The sequence below is a fragment of the Myotis yumanensis genome, unplaced genomic scaffold (genome assembly GCF_028538775.1).
Source record: "Myotis yumanensis isolate MYYU_CA2020_CCGP unplaced genomic scaffold, mMyoYum1.0.hap1 SCAF_15, whole genome shotgun sequence".
In the NCBI taxonomy this organism is placed as follows: Eukaryota; Metazoa; Chordata; class Mammalia; order Chiroptera; family Vespertilionidae; genus Myotis; species Myotis yumanensis.
Genome location: NW_027223766.1, coordinates 50,671,944 through 50,689,863, shown reverse-complemented (window position 1 = coordinate 50,689,863; position 17,920 = coordinate 50,671,944). Strand labels below are relative to the sequence as shown.

The 17,920-nt window shown below is 54.5% G+C and overlaps 1 protein-coding gene across 1 annotated transcript in view; it reads right to left on the bottom strand.

The window, feature by feature from the left end:
- TG (thyroglobulin) overlaps nucleotides 1–17,920 on the bottom strand; it is a 155,020-nt gene that overhangs the window by 107,136 nt on the left and 29,964 nt on the right. The window contains exons 21-27 of the mRNA XM_070392365.1: nucleotides 15,766–15,915; nucleotides 13,299–13,469; nucleotides 10,074–10,190; nucleotides 9,163–9,278; nucleotides 7,664–7,772; nucleotides 4,687–4,878; nucleotides 2,167–2,331 (exon numbers count right to left, since the gene is read on the bottom strand). Of these exons, the coding sequence (XP_070248466.1) occupies nucleotides 2,167–2,331; nucleotides 4,687–4,878; nucleotides 7,664–7,772; nucleotides 9,163–9,278; nucleotides 10,074–10,190; nucleotides 13,299–13,469; nucleotides 15,766–15,915 (1,020 nt within the window). The remainder of the gene's footprint in view (nucleotides 1–2,166; nucleotides 2,332–4,686; nucleotides 4,879–7,663; nucleotides 7,773–9,162; nucleotides 9,279–10,073; nucleotides 10,191–13,298; nucleotides 13,470–15,765; nucleotides 15,916–17,920) is intronic.

The following is a 17,920-nucleotide window of genomic DNA, read 5'->3' as shown; positions in this document are numbered from 1 at the left end:
CACGACATTGTAAAGAGCCAATGGGGGCGTCCTGTTTGTAGGCACCCATCCGACATCTGCTCCGGGGGCATCTGGTGACAATGATCGGGGACGTTGGTAAGTCTCTCCACCGAGCTCCCAGCGCCCGAGATAATGACAGTCGCTGATGCAAAGCAGACCCTGTGCGGGGAACACCAGCCATCTGCCCGAGGCTCGCCATCGCTCAACCACAGGAAGCCTTTGAAATTCCCAGCGAACCTAGAGTGCTGCTGCCACGGCCTGTCTTTCCCATCGAGCTGCCAGTCGCTGTGGGCAGTAGGGGACTTTGCATCGGCCTGTTTTTCATTCCTTTACACTCCAGGCCTTTGTCAGAAGTGAGACGTATGCCGTCCCAGAGCTTTCTAAGCCATCTTTCTTGGAAATAGGAAGATCAAGGCCGCCAACACCTGATAGTTGAAAACATCCAGACATGCCCCCTGGAAACTGAGGAGATGCAGACCCTGCGAGGGTTCCTACCTGAGGCCCAGGTCAACCCAGGCACAAAGCTTAAACAGAAATGGTGGGTGCACGGGCCCCACAACTCCCTCCTCATGGCTGTTCACACACCTCCCAGCCCATCTCTGCAACTCACACCCAACCCTCCCTCATTGTCCCCTTCTCCCCGCAGCCCTTTAAGTCTTTTCTTTTAAATATGTTTTCATTGATTTTAGAGAGAGGACGGGAGAGGGAGAGAGAGAAACATCAATGATGAGAGAGAATCATCCATCGCCTGTGCCCTACAGGCCTCTCACCAGGGTTTAAGCCCTGCAAACCCAGGCATGTGCCTCAACCGGGAATTGAACCTTGACCTCCTGGTTCATGGGTCAACACTCAACCACTGAGCCTCACCAGATGGGCAGCCCTTTAAATCTTGAAGTAGACTATACTGGTAGCTCCAACCTCCAGTTTGGAACATCATGACTATGCCTCAGGCTGCCTGAGATCCCCATCAAAGGACATCTTCTTAAAGTTCTGACTGCACCCCAAATATGCACACACACCAACTCCAAAACCCCAGACTCCAAAAGCCCTTGGGTAACCAGTCCCCCCCAGGAGGCCAGACAAGGGCACATTCTTCGTTTCTGGGCTCATACCAAGCACATGCTCCGTGTTAAGCAATTCACTGTGGATTTATTGCCCATGAATGTATCCCACGTCTCTCTTCAAACGCTCCTTTCCATCCTGGGCTGCCTCGCGGAATAATCGATACCATATGCCTAGGATCCGTCACATAAATGAGCTGCTGGGTTTTATTCGCCCCCAGAAGAAACTAAGCGTCGTGGAATTCCGCCCAACTCGGGGGTCTTTCCTCCAGGCTTTGGGAAAGGCGCACCCCACGGATATGCTGGGCCGGGTTGTACGCTCGACGGTGTAAAACCAAAAATGAATAAGACACAGTCCAGCTCTTAAAACATCCCAGAAAACAATGGCAGGGTTTTAGAAGGGTTCTCATATCCCCTAATATCATTACCATGTGTCAAACACTCCATACGGCCTTCAAGGGCTAATTCAGATCCCAGCCCTCTGTCTACAAGCCCCGAGGCCTTGGGAAGCCCTCACGTCTGTGCGCCTCAGTTTCTTCAGCTGTAGAATGGGGACAGATGGCATTTTTCCTGCAGGGCTTCACCCCTCCGCAGTCACCCCTTTTGCCCAGACTGTGAGGTTCCGGCCACCAGAGGCCATGTGGGTCTTCCCACGCCTGGACTCCCGTCAGCCATGTGCTCTCAGAGGTGACTGTCAGACCCAAGCCTCAACCTCCGGAGACCCAGCTTGTGTTTCCTGGTCCTCCCGTTCCTGCCGTCTACAGGAGAGGGACGAGGGAGCAGTAGAGCAGGGCCAGGCCCCCCCAACCACAACCAGACCAGCCAACTGCCACGGACCCCGGATGCTGAGTGAGCCTGGCTGAGACCCGCAGAGCCGCCTGCCGAGCCTGCCTCGCTCCGCCAACCAGCAGCCTGAAGAGCTGCATCACTGCTTCTGTGGAAAGCAGCTGCCAGGCCCTGAGGGTATCTATGCAGCATTTCGGGTACAATTCCTTAGCAGAAGCACGAATTCCTCGGGGCGTGGAGAGGGCTCCTACGAGAGTAGCAGCAAACCTTGCTGGGGAGGACACTAGTCCTGAAGGAACGTGGGCAGGAGGCAACTCACCCTGGAACTCCTGGCCGCCCAGGAGCAGTGTCCCCGGGCGGCTGCCCTGGCCGGCTGTCGCCCCGGGACATGTAGCATTCGCCGTGGCTGTGGAAGGGTCCCTCCAGTCTTGGACATGGCAGAGCAGGACGTCGGGGGAGCTCAGCAGGCCACAGATGATGGGACCTGTGGGGTCAGGAGAGGAGAGCGGTTGGTGTGATGGGAAGGGGCCCCTTTAGAGACTGGCCTAGCCTCTGTGCCCGAGAGGCCTCAGGAGAGGCCAGGGGACAATTCTGCAGGCGGACAGGGAGCTGGCACTCAGGAGCCTGGTATTAAATTGGGTTATTCTTCCCTGATGGCCGTGCCATTGTCTTTACTGGCACATTCCAAAGGGCTGGGCAGGAAGAGCCTGCTGAGAGCTTGGAGGACGTCTGCCCGCCTCGCTGTCCCTCTCACCAGTCAAACAACAGACAAGGAATCAAGAGGGGGCAGGTGTGTCTTTCCTTCTGCTCTCGGGCCTCAGGAGAGACCCCGTGCCGCTTGCTTCTCTAGGTGCCAGACTCCCAGGGGCGGGGAACGTCCGGCCCGCGGGCCATAAGAGGCCCGAGATATCATTTGGTCTGGACCTGCCGAGGCATTAAGGGTGAGTTAATTAAATGTTTAGTCCAACCCGGCCGGCACTCAGTGGTTGAGCATCGACCTGTGAACCAGGAGTTTGCGGTTCAATTCCTGGTCAGGGCACAGGCCCGGATTGCGGGCTCCATCCGCAGTGTGGAGCGTGCAGGAGGCAGCCAATCAATGACACTCTCTCTCATCACTGATGTTCCTATCTCTCTCTCCCTCTCCTTTCTTCTCTGAAATCAATAAAAATATATTTTTTTAAATATTTGGCCCAATACAGCGGGCTAATTGTTAAGTTGATAATTTTGTATGGCCCGTGAATGATGTTATAAATATCCAAGTGGCCTTTGTCAGGAAAAAGGTTCCCCACCTCTGGTAGAGTATCAATGAGAACTCCGAGTGTCTGAGAGGTGGGGTCAGAGGTCAGAGGTCACCTTGCTCAGCATATTGCCAGTTTCCATTGCGCTCACGTGAACCAGGGGCCTCGGAGTCCCTCTGAACCCCACCCCCAAGTAGCCTTGCTGAAATGCAGGTCTGGAAGCATCGTGAATTTTCATTAGTAACGATCAGTGGAAATGAAGCCATTGAGGGTTGGAGGTGGGAGGAGGCTGCAGTGTCGCTGGGCTGGAGGGGACCCACCCACAAGTTAAGTGACTTTGCAGACTGCGGGGCAAGGACGGATCGGGTTCTGTTCCTGGCCATCGGCAGGTCCAGCCAACGCTTTACAGTCACAGCCCCACATCTGGCCGCTGGACGAGACTGGGAAGCCATCGGCCTGGGTTTCGTGTCTGTCTCCAAGAGAGCATAGCTTCCCCACAAGTCACAGATCCCAGGTGACACTGGGCGGGAGCAGCAAGCAGGCCGCCGGCCAGAGCACATGGAAAAGGGTTTGTGGGCTCCCTGCTCCTGGAACAAATCCCTCCTCCACATGGGCTCCTCCGGAAAGTGAAGTCAGCCTTTCCAGCTGGAAATCACACGGTCTGGTGAGCAACCGAGTCTGGGGAGCGGTGTCCTCAGAAAAGACACACAGGCCAGAGAAGGCAGGGGGCTTCCCAGCTTGGAATGCAGTGTCTCTAAATATGTGCCCATAAAGACATGCTATATACATGTGTGTGATCATGTGCACATGTGTGCATCTACCTATTTATCTCGTGTCTGTTATCATCTATCATCTATTTGTCTATGTATCTATCAATCTATGTATCAATCTATCATCTATCTATCACCTGTCATGTATCTATTTACCTTTTGCTTATCTAAACACGAACATGAACGCACATCATATAACCACAGAGCATCGCACCTACCAGGAACTTTAGGGTTGCACTTACTCCGAGCCAGATTCCCGCCCTGCCACTGCAGCAAACATTCTCCTTTGAGCCACTACTGGTCGCTGGGAGCTAAACTCAGCATTTCCAGTCCCCTCCCAGGGGTCGAGGATATAAGGCTATCTCATCCTGTCAACGTTTTAATCCACCAAAGACATGCACATGAGAGCTTGGATGCAAAAACAAGAGACAAGCTCACATTTCAGGAGGAGAAAGCCTGAGTAGGGCTGAGAGCTGTACAGACTGATTTTGAGGGAGCACAGGGGTTGGGGTGAGAGGGCAATGAGGAGATTGGCACAACTGGCAAAAAAACAAAACAAAACGAATACAGTCCGATGATGGACAGCAGAGGTGAGGATGGAATTAGCCTCCTTGCCAAATACAGTAAGAAAGCAGCAGCAAGAAGTGGGAGTGACCACGGAGGGCAGGGCGGTTGGCGAGGAATTCAGTACGACCCCCAGGTTCTCGCTCTTCCTGGAGACGGGATGGATGCAGAAGCAGCCGTTTAGGGTGAATGCTATCCCTCCCTGTCGAGGCTGTGGACCCCACGCACTCCCCGTCCTCTGGAGACCGTGGTGGTCGTCAGTATTACCTCCTTGGACCTGCGTGAGGACGAAGCCATCGCAGCACGCGTCCCGGTCACACGCGCGGAGGCAGAAGAGGTGCGCCTCCGTCAGACTGGCCCCCGGGCCCGCGAACACGGCGGGGCTGTACATCCCTGAGAGCGCGTTTTGGAAACCGGTTCGTTCAAAGCTTTTCCGACTTCTCGTGCTGAATTCTTGGCCTGGGGAAAAGGTGGAACATTTTTTTTTACTGTTTAAAACAATGCAGAGTTGACCAGGGTTCACTGGCCGATAGTGGCGGCATGTGGTCTGATCCTCTCTGTGCCATGACAGTTCAGATGTGCCTGTGCAGGGAGGTGGGCCATGGAGCCCACAGACCAGGACAAGAACCATGACGCCTTGCGGGTCTAACGGCGGCGTGTGGAGAGCTGACCTTTGCTTATCATTTTTTGTTTGTTTGTTTGTTATTATTGTTAATCCTCACCTGGGGATATTTTTCCATTGATTCTTAGAGAATGGAAGGGAGGGGAGAGACAGAGAGAGAGACACATTGATTGGTTGTCTCCTGCATGTGCCCCAACCAGGGCTGGGGATAGAGCCTGCAACTGAGGTACGTACTGTTGACCAAAATGGACCCCAGGACCCTTCAGTCTGCGGGCTGATGCTCTATCCACTGAGCCAAGTCGGCTAGGCCTGCTATTATTTCTTAAAATATATTTTTATTATTGATTTCAGAGAGGAAGGGAGAGGGAGAGAAAGAAACATCAATTATGAGGAAGAATCATTGATCTGTTGCCTCCTGCATGCCCCACACTGGGGATCGAGTCCGCAACCAGGGCATGTGCCCTTGATCGAAATGGAACCTGGGACCCTTCAGTCCCCAGGCCAACACTCTATCCACTGAGCCAAACCAGCTAGGGCATCTGGATCAATTTCTTTATCAACCAGCCATTTCGTCTGTGTTGTTTACAGCTGCACCCACAGTGCCTGCCAAGTGGGTATCCTGCTGTGGGTGCTCAGTGAGTCCTCCTGGGACGCCCCAGTGCAGAGGGGACCCCACGATGGTCCCGTCCCAGACAATGGAGCAGGTGTGGGTGGCCTTTAAGAGATGGGGAGATCATGCCCTGAGGTCCCGGGTTCCACTGGATGCTTCCTCTTTCTTGACCTCAACCGTGAATGGGGGGCTTGGGCCACACAGTCTCCAGGGAACCTTTGAGCACCGTCTTCTGATTCTGAAAAACCCCACAGCCTCTCCTCCAGGCTCAAGGCTGCAGACGTAGGTGGGTGTAGACAGAGGGTGGTTCCGAACCACCGTCAGGCTGTCCCTCTTCCAGGTCACACACGCTCAGGCGTGCGAGTGGGTGTGCTTGTCCCCCTCGTCGGTGCCACAGACTGTGCGGAGATGCTCCGAAATGCGTGCTCTCCCTCGGCTGGGACAGTCCCTTCCCCTTTTACAGAAGGTGGAGGTGCAAGGCCCTTCCTGACCAGAGCAGGGCTCTGCAGCCAGGCCCCAGTTACCCGCCTCCCTCCTCTCCCATTACCCCGCCACCCGGCAGGGCTGGCTGTCTGCATTTGCTGCTTAAAAATAAAAATGTCTTAAAAAGTCAAACAAGACAAAAAAAAAAGGAGTCTTCCCTTGATTGCTTTGGCAGCAAGGAAACGCCACAATTTCCCTTGCAATTTCCCCCAAAGTCTAAACTTTTAGGAGAGGAGGAGGAGAAAAAATATAGCCAACACTTAACAAGAAATAGAACTGCATCTTAAAAAACTGTATACAAGGCCACGGAATAGTTTTAAATTGACTTTTTGGGAGGGGCTACTTGTCGTATTTATTTATTTTCTTTTTTGCAAATAACCTCCCCGCTTTGCTATTTTTAAGATGAACAGTGAATATAATTGGGATAAACACTGGACAGAAAGTCCGGTAACCCTGGCGGTGGATCAGAGAAGCCCGAGCTCTCGGGGCGCCAGGCCCCCAGGGAGCCTCATCGAGCAGGACGGAGGCAGCGGTGGGAGAAGGACTGGAGACAGGAGACACCGACGCTGTCCCTGCTGAGGACCGAGGTCAGATGAGGCTCTGGGCCTGGGCGTGGCCCCGTCCCCACATGCTGCAAGCTGTCTGCAGCCCAGGTCTGAAGCTGGGAGCCAGGCCACCTGCCCTGCGTTACGGACCTATGAGTATAGCACGCCTGCCACTCTTCATCCCACCCGTCCCTGCTCAGGTCGCCGTGGCTGTCTTCTGGTCCCCAGCCAATGGGAGGAAGACTTCCCAGGAGGGCAGAGATGAAAGGGGCGAGGTGGAGGGGGTGGTCTGGGGGGAGTGATGGGGGGTGAGTGAAGCTCCGTGGGTGGGAAGGCCCAGGACAGGCAGCTGCAGGAGCCCGCAGCCCAGGTGCCCCCACATCACAGGCAGCCTCGGGGGCTGGGTGGGGCACACAGTCTGGACTCCATGGGTTCTGCCCACAGCCTTTGCATCTGCTCAGTGCTTCAGTTCCCCCCCACGCCCACCCCCGGGGAATGACCCTCCCAGGCCCCGCAGGCCTTTGCTGAGGATCAGACATGAGGGTCTGAATGAAAACGACATGTCTCCCGAGCCTGTTTGGCTTAGTGGGTAGAGTGTCGGTCTGTGGACTGAAGGGTCCTGGGTTCGATTCCGGTCAAGGGCACATAGCTCGGTTGCAGGCTCCTGGCCCTGGTCAGGGGCATGTGGGAGGCAACCAATCAATGTGTCTCTCTCACATTGGTGTTTCTGTCTCTTCCTCTCCCTTCCACTCTCTAAAAATCAATGGAGAAAAAGCCCTCAGGTGAGGGTGAGAATGGAAATGGCATGGCAAGTCCTCAGCAGGTGCCTGTCTGAGATGCTCAGCTATGACACGTCTGCCCGAGAAGCAAAGGAGCGAGGGAGGGAGTAGGGCTCCTGCATGGAGTGTGGGGGCAGTCTGCCCCCCTGCCCCTGAACGCGCCTGCTGGAAAGCAGTCTGGGGCCACCCGTCCGGCCACACTCACCCTTCTTCAGATACACAGCCACAGAACCCTGGTCCCTGGGCGGCACCTTCACCTGGCACCTGAGACTTCCAAAGCCGGTGGCCTTGGCGTTCCCTGCCGCTCCTTGATCCTGGAGATGAAAGAGGCTGCATTATCTCCTGTGACAGCCAGTCCACAGACAGGTATCAGAGCCTAACCACAGCGAGGCACCCACCGGGCTACATTTCCATGTTCTTCGTTCTGTCCTCCCAGTCTATTGGCGCACACAGACAGGTGAGCACTCAGCTGCACCCCCAGTGCCAGCTACAGACACATGTCACTCCAGGGGAGTCCCAGGGGAGAGACAGGTGGTTCTGTTGAGACTGGGGAGCTGGAAAGAGCTAACACTCAGGGGGCCCCCTCCATGTGCCCCCAGCTGTCACTCATGGGCGCACACTCCCATGAGAGCAAGAGGCAGGGACACAGGGCAGGCGATGGCCCACTGCAGGTGACGTGGGAGAACTGCTAACCAATGTCCTCAACCACTGCAAGGTAAAGTGTGGACATCCACAGGATGGACTGGTGTGTGCCATTAAAGGAACAAGGTTGCCTGGCCAGCGAGGCTCAATGGTTCAGCATCAACCTATGAACCAGGAGGTCACGGTTTGATTCCCAGTCAGGGCACATGCCCAAGTTGTGGGCTCGATCCCCGGGGGGGGCGTGCAGGAGGCAGCCGATCAATGATCCTCTCTCATCATTGATGTTTCTAATCTCTCTCCCTCTTTCCCCCTCTTTCTTCCTCTCAGAAATCAATAAAAATAGATTTATTTTTAAAAGAACAAGGTTAATTATTAAAGTACAGGGGAGAAAAATATGTATTATAAAATGTTAGCATGTAAACAAACAAAGATGCTTATAAACACAGAAGCTTTCTGGCCAGGTCCACAGGAGCTGGAGAGGGGAACGCGGTCTGCCTGTGTGAGGAGGCAGGAGCAGTTAGGAGACAGAGAGGGGCTTCCCTGCACACCCATCTGCCCTCGCCCATGGTAACAACGGCATTGCCAACACTCCACCAGCTCTCGCCTACAGAAACAGCCATTTCACGGGTCTAACTAAGATTTAGCTTTCTTCTTTGTAAGCCACAGTCACGCTTTACTTCCACAATGGAAAGGAATGCCAGGGTCCAGGACTCTGAGGGACAGAAGGCTCTGGACAAGGGCCAGGGGCATGCCGTGCCCAGCCTGCCCGGTGAGTAGGCTGGTGGGGAACAGGAGGGGGCTTGGCACCGACATTCTCTTCTGCCTCTTGGGTCAGGACACGATGCTGCTCAGAGGAACGCCCTTTGTGGCAGCTCCATCAGAAGCAGGTCTATGCCGTCTCCATTTCCCAACATCTCATCACTCTGAAGAGACGGAGGAACAAGGGATCGGCCATGGACACTGTCATCCCATCACCTAACCAGCCTGGTATGGATTCCACCAGGTGTGACTGATGGACGGACGGACGAGAGGCCGAGAGGCCACGTGGCGGCCAGGACTCACCTGACCAGAAGCTGTGCAGGCGATGCTGTCACTTGTCCAAGCATAGAAGTCACAGGAGACGTCTGACCCCACCGTGGACACTGTGAGGAAGCTGCAGGCCGGATCCATGGCACAGCCTGCAAGCACCACGGGCCATCAGCGCATGTCCCTCCCAGGTGCTGCTGAAGGCAGACGGACACCCTGCCCCCAGCACACCCAAATACACACACACACACACACACACACACACACACTCACACACTCACACATGCACCTGCAGCATCGGACAACAATGACTGTTCACGGATGCTGGCAGGATTATGAAATTATCCTTATACAGACCCATGCTCAATAAATGGTGGCTGTTATTACCCCTCTCTGGCCTCGCTGTTAAAATAGACAAATGTGGCCAAGCCAGCGTGGCTCAGTGGCTGAGTGTCAACCTATGAACCAGGAGGTCACGGTTCGATTCCCGGGCAGGGCACATGCCCGGGTTATGGGCTTAATGCCCAGTGTGGGGGGTGTGGGAGGCAGCCAATCAATGATGTTCCTCTCTCATCAATGTTTCTATCTCTCTGGCCCTCTCCCTTCCTCTCTGAAATCAAAACAATTATATTTTCAAAATAAATAAAATAAAATAGACGAATGTGTCACCCAATTTGGACACATAGTTCTATAAGGAGCTAGTACCCTTCATTTCTGCCCCGTAACCTTTGGCATCCCATTGTGCGTGGCACATAGTAGATGCCCTATACACTGTTCAGGGAAATGATGAGCTAAACGCACCTTAGGGGGGTCAACGGACTCCAAAGTGTTTGGGCTAAAGTGTATGTTTTCACGTTCGCTTTAGCAGTTCTGTTCGGTTTGTCTTGCGTGATCGGCAGAGCAGGTTTGCACACCATTCTCCAGGTGCCCATGTGCCCACCCCTCACCTGCCAGGCACTGCGCCAGGGGGAACTCAGAGCCAGGAACTTGGGACCTGACTCCAGCGGCAACTTCGGCGTCGAAGACCACCTTCGATTCCGGAACCTTCTCAAATTTCTGCATCACTAAAAGGAAATTCAAAATGTATGAAATCAGACTGTGAAGGGTGGAAGCCAAAAGAGCGCTGGGCCAGCAGTCACCTTCCTCCCCGGCCCAGGGCCACACGCAGGCCCCAAGGAGAGGGCTCCCTCTGAGGTGGCCCCAGCGCGCTGCCTCCCCCGTAACCAACTCAGGTCTCATTTCCCACCGCATTGCCGGGAAGCAAGGAGGAAAGTTAGAGAATGTAGTTTATGTTCGTCCTTACAACTCAGTTTTTCCTCACTGACAGAGGGTCTCTCAGCGGTATTCCCTGCCTTTCCCTTTGAGGCTAATCTTATCATTCCTGGGCTGGACGGTTTCTTTCCGTAGCACAACTTCGCTTCTTCCCGGAGAGAGGCAGATGGTTTTTGAAAGACGATGGGCACATGTGCCCATGGGATCATGTCAGTCTGAAAGCGTGGCACGTGGTTCGGGCCTTCCCGACCGTGTTTATTTAAAGGCGCATCACACCCGCATTTCTAGCTGCCACCACACACCCGGGCTTGGGTCTGCACACCAGGGACCCGATGAGGGAGGAGAAAGCTACGAGCCTTGGAGCTCGGTCCTCACCAAGTGAAAAATCATGCGGTGATGCGCCAGGAGCAAGCCTCACTCTACAACAGTTTCCCAAGAAAACCAGGCCTGCAGTGCAGGCCGTGGACGTGGGGCGGGCGGAGAGCGGGCGAGCACCTGATTGGGAAGTGATGCCACTAGACTCCATGCCCTTTCTTCTTCAAGAGGACAAGAGCCTCAAAAATGAGACTGCGGTTTCCCTTCCAAAGAGAAAGCTCCCCTGAAGGCAAGTGAAGGGGATTGTGGGAAAGGCATGCGGATATCCCAGCGGGGCAGCTCCTGAACACGGAAACCCCCTGCAGATCGGAGGGGACACCTAAGCTCCGAGCTCTGCCTGCTGAACCACGAAGCGACCAGGGGATCAGCCCGGAGGCTCATCCTAAGCCGGGACTCGGCTGAACTTGGCGAAGCTGAGCTGCTCCTGATCGCGGCTGCTGGGGCCACTTACCAAGCTGCCCTTTCTGCCCCCGAGGAACACAGGGCAGAGCAAACAAGAGGCGTTTGGGGATTGTCAAGGGCGGGGAAAAAAAGGACACATATGTAATATCCTTTGTAATATTTTAAGCAATAAAAAAATTAAAAAAAATAAAAAATAAGTGTGTGGAAAGACGCACATTTACAGTGGCAAAAAAAAAAAAAGAGGCGTTTTACAACTTGCATGTTGCGATCTGCGGACACGGAGGCAACGCGGGATGCGGGTCAGATGCAAGCCCTGAGGTGAGGGTCCCCGAGTGGCCGGGAACCCCCAGGGCCCGGGTGTGCAGGATGGCAAGGACCCGCCCCCCTGATCGCTTAAGCCTCCCAGGATCATGGAAAACAATGACTTTCCTTGGATTCGCCATGTAGCCTCAGGGCCACTGCGCACAGCTCCTGGGACTGGGGGGAAGGGGGGGGGGGGGTTGCGGGAGAAGGAATGATTGTTCTGAGCCTTAGAAAATGAGATTTTCGAGCTTGAGTTTTCCCAGGCGTTTTTTGTTATCAGCTGCAGCAACTTTGCTGGAGAGCTGGCTGGCTATGTGTGCAAGCGCGCGTGCCTGCATGTGCTGTGTGTGTGCGTGTGCATATGTGGGCGTGTTTAATATGGAGGCAGAGCAATCAGGTAGAAGCAGACTGTGTAACAGAAAGAATGGGTTTGAGAGTGAGACACACACCAGTTCAATGTGCTGAAGAGACGTCACTGAAATACTCTTTGCCTCACTTTCTTCAACTAAATGCCTGGGGGCACCATGTCAACCCCTTGCCCAACCCCCAGGAAGTTTCCACGTGATGGCCTAGGTCTGTGGCCAGCAAACCGCGGCTCACGAGCCACATTCGGCTCGTTGGCCCCTTCAGTGTGGCTCTTCCACAAAATACCACGTGCGGGCGTGCACGTATAGTGCGATTGAAACTTCGTGGCCCATGCGCAGAAGTCGGTATTTTGTGGAAGAGCTAGTATTTTGTGGAAGAGCCACACTGAAGGGGCCAAAGAGCCGCATGTGGCTCGCAAGCCGCAATTTGCCGAGCCGCAGTTTGCCGACCACTGGCCTAGGTCATACCTGCACGGGAGCTGGCACACAGTGAACGCACGGATGTCCTCCCTCTCCTTGCACAGAAACCTACGTGACTGGTGGCCAAGGCTTTCGCCCAGGTGTGCAAAGGGAAGCCACGGCCTCAAGCAGCAGAAGGGCCTCCCAGAAAGGTGGGGCTCAGGGTGAAGACAGAGGGGGGCAGGATGAAGGGACCTTGCAGGCTGTCTCACCTGCTCCCTGGGTAACAGATGAGGAAATAAGGCAACTAGCATGGAGCCTGCTCATCATCCTGAGAGATTGATTACCTGTGTTAGGCACAGCATCGCTAACACACCCAACTCGCCCACACGGTAGCCTTACCATCGCTAACTCACCCAACTTGCCCAAACGGTAGCCGTACCACCCCCATTTTACAGATGAGAAAACTGTTGAAGGCCAGTTTCAACAGTTTATCTCATGGAGGGCCTGTGCCTGGCCCAGGGGACTGCTCGAGGAATGTTTGCGTCTTTAAAGGATGGTGTGACCTCCACAGTGTCTCAGGAGGCAGGCAGGAGGCCACTCTGGGGACTGAGGATCAGAGACATCGAGCAACTTGCCCTGGGTCACCCAGCAAGGAAATTAGGGAACCAGGCCTGGTCCTCAAGTCTTCTCCACAGCATCCCATGGAGGGAGAAATGCTGACCAGCTTTTTGGAGATGAGCTGCCCACAAAAAAAAAAAAAGGAAACCTCCGCAGATGAATGCTTACAATTCATTTCTCATGCAGTCACAGGCATGTAGGGTGAGGTTTCCTGGTGTCTAAAACTTACTTTCCAATGATTAAAGATAAAAGAGAACAAAAGAAGGTTGGATCTAAGTGCAGAGCATTTGTTCATCTCACCACTGTTCTTTCAGCTTTGACATCGATTAAAAATTCCATCAGTAAACAGTTAGAGACAATGCATGTCTCTCCCTTCTAGAAAGCCCTGGAGAGCTCCCCCTCCCTGGCAACACACTGTTTAAGGGCTGCACATACTCAGACACTGGGAGTCCGTGAGCGGGGCCTCCGTTTCGGACCACAGCAGCCTCTGCCCCTCGTCGTCCACACAGAAGGCCTTCCCACTGTCCCTGTCCCTCTGGCTGGCGTGGTACCGGCCGTCCTGGTCACACTGCAGGCCGGCCTCGTTCCTCTGACAGTCAGTGACGCCTGCAACCGAGAGATGGACACAACGCTGAACGGTCGATGGCGTGCCTCTGGGGTCCCAATCATTGATCAGACAGCCAAGTCACACATCTGAGCCACACACCCTCTAGCTCAAGCATGTCAAACTTCCGGCCGACGGGCTGCATACCTTGTTTAAATAAACGAGGCATGCGGCCACCCGGCCGGCCGTGAGTTTGACATACTTGCCTAGCTCATAACTCCTCAGTGATTCCGCCCTGACCCAAATATGATGTCCAGGCTCTCTGCTGGGCCACTGGACCCCTGAGGTCTGGCCCCACCCCTCTGGTTCTGCACAGGGGCCCTGAGCTTCCTCGATCTCTGCATTCATCGCCGGGCGTGCACACACCACCTTCCGTCGTACCATTTGCTCAAACCAAGGCCTTGCTCTGCGGGTTCTTCTTCTGGTGCTCAGCTCTCCCCAGTCTTCAGTGAGTTCACTCCTCACAGCTCATCAGCTTTCAAGTCAATCCTTACCCCCCGCTTCCAGGGGCAGCCCTCTACTCCCTAATGTCCCTCCTATCAATGCCCATCCTCACAGCATGGAGCACAGTCAATCCTCCCATTGGTCCATGTGAACGAAAGGTTCCTCCCATTGGTCCATGTGAATGAGTGGTTGACCACTGCCTGCCTCCCACTTGGTAGAAGCCCCAAGAGGGCAGAGACCTGACCTGGTTTTGCTCCCTGTTGCATCCCAGCGTCTCCCACACTGTGACATTGTGATTTCTAATTTAAAAATAGGTACATGCCTTCCCTGGCCAATGTTCCTCAGGGGTCAGAGCATCAGCTGGCACACCCAGGGGTCTCAGGTTCGATTCTCGGTCAAGGGCACGTACCTGGGTTCCAGGTTGGATCCCCACCCATGGTCTGTGTGCGTACAGGAGGCAACCAATTGAGGTGTCTCTCTCACATCCATGTTTCTCTCTCTCTCTCTCTCTCTCTCTCTCTCCCCCATCCCTCCCTCCTACCCCTGCTATTTTGGTAGCACCCCCTCATTAACAAGGGCCAGTACATGACACTGACCCCCTTGTAAGAGAGCGTCCCTCCAGAGGTATGACAGCACGGGAGGTCGCCCTCAACCACAGCGAATGCATCAACGGGCTGATATCTAGGTGCACTGTCTGGGCCATGTCGGGGACTCCGCCCTCCTGGTGAAGACTTTCTCCGCCAGAGGAATGTCAGAGCCCCGGCCGAGGAATCCCTCCTGCCTCCTGGAACTCCCACTGCTCTTCTGCTCAAGGAAAATGCCTTGATCAGAGGAGGTGACTTGATCTCTTTCGGTTAATTACTTTCAAAATCTATCACTAGATTTTTTATTTTGATTATTTCAGAGAGAAAAGGAGAGGGAGAGAGAGAGATAGAAACATCAATGATGAGGGAGAATCATTGATCGGCTGCCTCCTGTACACCCCACACTGGGGATAGAGCCCACAACCCAGGCATGTGCCCTGACCAGGAATCGAACCCTGACCTCCTGGGTCATAGGTCGATGCTCCACTGCTGAGCCACGCTGGCTAGGCACACTATTCAGATTTTAAGCAATAATGGTTTGCCTCTCGTTCACACAATTTCAGGCTATGAGTCCTCGCCAGGGGAAACCCAGCGACGCCCACGTGACTGTTAAGTGGATCACATGAAATCACGTGACCTACGGGAAGGCCATGGGTACACAGTGTCCTGACCTACGTACAAGGGAAAGGGCACGACCACACAGTGGCAATGCCTGCAGGTGGAAAGCGTCTTCTGCCTGCCAATCTGATAAGGCCGACAGGAACATCAGAAGTTTCCGAATCAGTACCGAGATCAAAGGCCAGGCTTTGGCTAAAGGACTTCTCTGAGTCTTAACCTTCCGATCGGTAAAAATTCGGCTTATAATGTTGACCTAGAAGGGGAACTGGGAGGATTAAATGAGACAGCACAGGCAAGATGCCTGGCCTAGGTCGTGATGGGGTGTGACCATTCAAAGATGGTGGCCTCTTTGATTATTGCGTTGCATACCCAAGGGTTGTCAAGGGTGGGCAGTTTTGTCCCCATAAGATGCTCCTGGCAATGTCTGGTGACATGTCTGGTTGTCACAATTTGGTGGGGCGGGGGGCATGCTGCTGTCATCTAATGGGTAAGGGCCAGTGAGCTGCGACATAAACCTGCTGCCACACATGGGACAGCCCCCAGCACGAAGAAGTATCAGCCTCAAATGGCCACAGTGCCAAGGCTGAGACACCCGCTGTGTCCCCATTGCCCCGCAGGCTTCTGTGTCGAAGCGAGACCCTTTAGAACTCACAGTGAGTCCGACTGAACGCGCCGGCGGAAATGGTGGTTCTGCCCACAGGACACGGGGTGCAGGTCAAGCTCCCAGCCTGTTCCTGGTAGAATCCAGCGGGACAGGGAACACACTGCTCGTCCTGGGAGTAGCTTCCTTCGGGACACTTCACTGGAAAGAGACAAAGGGACGTGATGGTCAAGGTAAGACACTTGTGTCACAGTTACGACCTCACGGCGCGCGGGGTCTGCATGTGAAATCCCCGAGTCAGTGTGAGACATCACTCACGGAACAAATGTGCATTGAAAACCTGCCCTGTGCTGGGCTCTGAGAGCCCAGGATGAGCTGTGAGGAAGGTAGACAGTGCCTGCTCCCCGGGGGCGACAGACTAGCAGATGAGAGTGTGTCTGACCAGAATCTCAGAGACGGGAAGAAACGAAGCAGGGAGGAGGGGAGGCTAGCAAGCCCAGCCCCTGAGAGGTGACACTTGTGGCTTCAATGATGAGAAGTACCCCAGGCAGAAATCAAGGACAAATTCTAGGCAAGTGCAAACATCCTGAGGCAGTGATGGGTGTGGATTATTAAGGAGTGGAAAGAGAAAAGCCAAACAGCCCTAGCAGGTTTGGCTCAGTGGACAGAGCGTTGGCTTGCGGAATAAAGGGTCCCAGGTTTGATTCCGGTCAAGGGCATGTACCTCAGTTGCAGGCTCCTCCCCGGCCCGGCCCTGGTCAGGCACATGCAGAAGGCAACCAATCGATGTTTCTCTCATATCGATATTTCTCTCTGTCTTTCCCTCTCTCTTCCACTCTCTCTAAAAATCAATGGAATATCCTTGGGTGAGGGGAGAGAGAGAGCAAACAAAGCAAAGGCAGTTACTGAGATCAAGCTTAATGATGAAGGGAAGAGGTGATACTGGAGAACCACCTGAAAGATGAGTTCCAACCATCGATCACCATGGCAACAGTTCCCAACGTTAAAGACAGGCTGGACATGCACAGTGTAGGAGCACAAGCTTTGGGGTTGGCAGACTGGGTCAAGTTCCTCTCCCCACGATACTTGCATGACTTTGGACTTGAGCCCCATTCTCTGCAAACCAAAGCCTTTCCTGCACCCAAGCCTACCAACTTCCTTTGACAAGTAGCAAGTGCGGACGTGCGTGCGGGACGTGCTGGAGTGAAGCCAGCGTTGCCCTAGCAGCTCCCATCTCTGGTACACGCTCACCACCGGCGTTTCTGAGTCAATCAGAAACCCAGACGCCTCCTGGGAACTGAAGGGTGCGCTTTCCGGGCGGCCCCGAGCCAGCCAGGGCCTCGCTCGAGAACGGGGTTTCGGTACTCCTATGAGTCAGCCTGTTGATCATCTCTAGTATTTTAACCCCGGAGCTGGGACTGTTTTTTTCCAGTGGTCTCCAAAGTCATGGCTAAAGGAAAACAAAAACTTCCTACCAGCCCAAGCTGCCCGCCCCAAATCTTAGATTGATGACTGACGGGGTGGGGGATGGGGCCACATGGAGGCCGCAGGAAGGGCAGCGCCACAGCCCTGGGCTGGAGGGCAGGAGCGCTCAGTAGTGGCGCCTCTGGACTGTGCTCGGGGCAAGCACGTGTCCTTCTCTCCATCGCTGACGGCCACAGTCTCATCTGCCCAGAGGAACCCTGTGTCTGTCACGCTGGGAGGTGAGCCAGGCACTACCCAGTGTTTCATGTAAAGAGGGAGAAACAGGCCCGGAGAGGAGGGCTGACTGGCCCAAGGTCACCCAGGGGTCAGAAGCACGGCTTGCCAGTGTGTCGGTCAGAATGAGACCATGCCCGGGGGATCGCCATCCTCCCCTGGCAGGTGGGTCCTCTCCAAGACCCTTGAGTCCGCGGCACCAACGGGGATTCATCCTTCAGGTAACTCCCTGCTCCTCTGACTATACCTTGGCCACCTTTTCATATACTAATAGGTCTATCCACAGTCGGAAAATCACCAGAAAACCCCTATGGCCTCCGCCCCCTCCCCCATGAAATGAGACCAGGTGGCCTCATTGAGTTTGCACGTTTCTCGAGCTTTTGGTCATGCCCACGAGGTCCCACAGTCTCACCACAATGACAACCAGTATCTGTGAGGAGGCAGAATGGGCCTTCACCCTTAGCCGGCTCGCTCAACGCCAGGCCTAGCCCTGCCACTTTCCAACTTA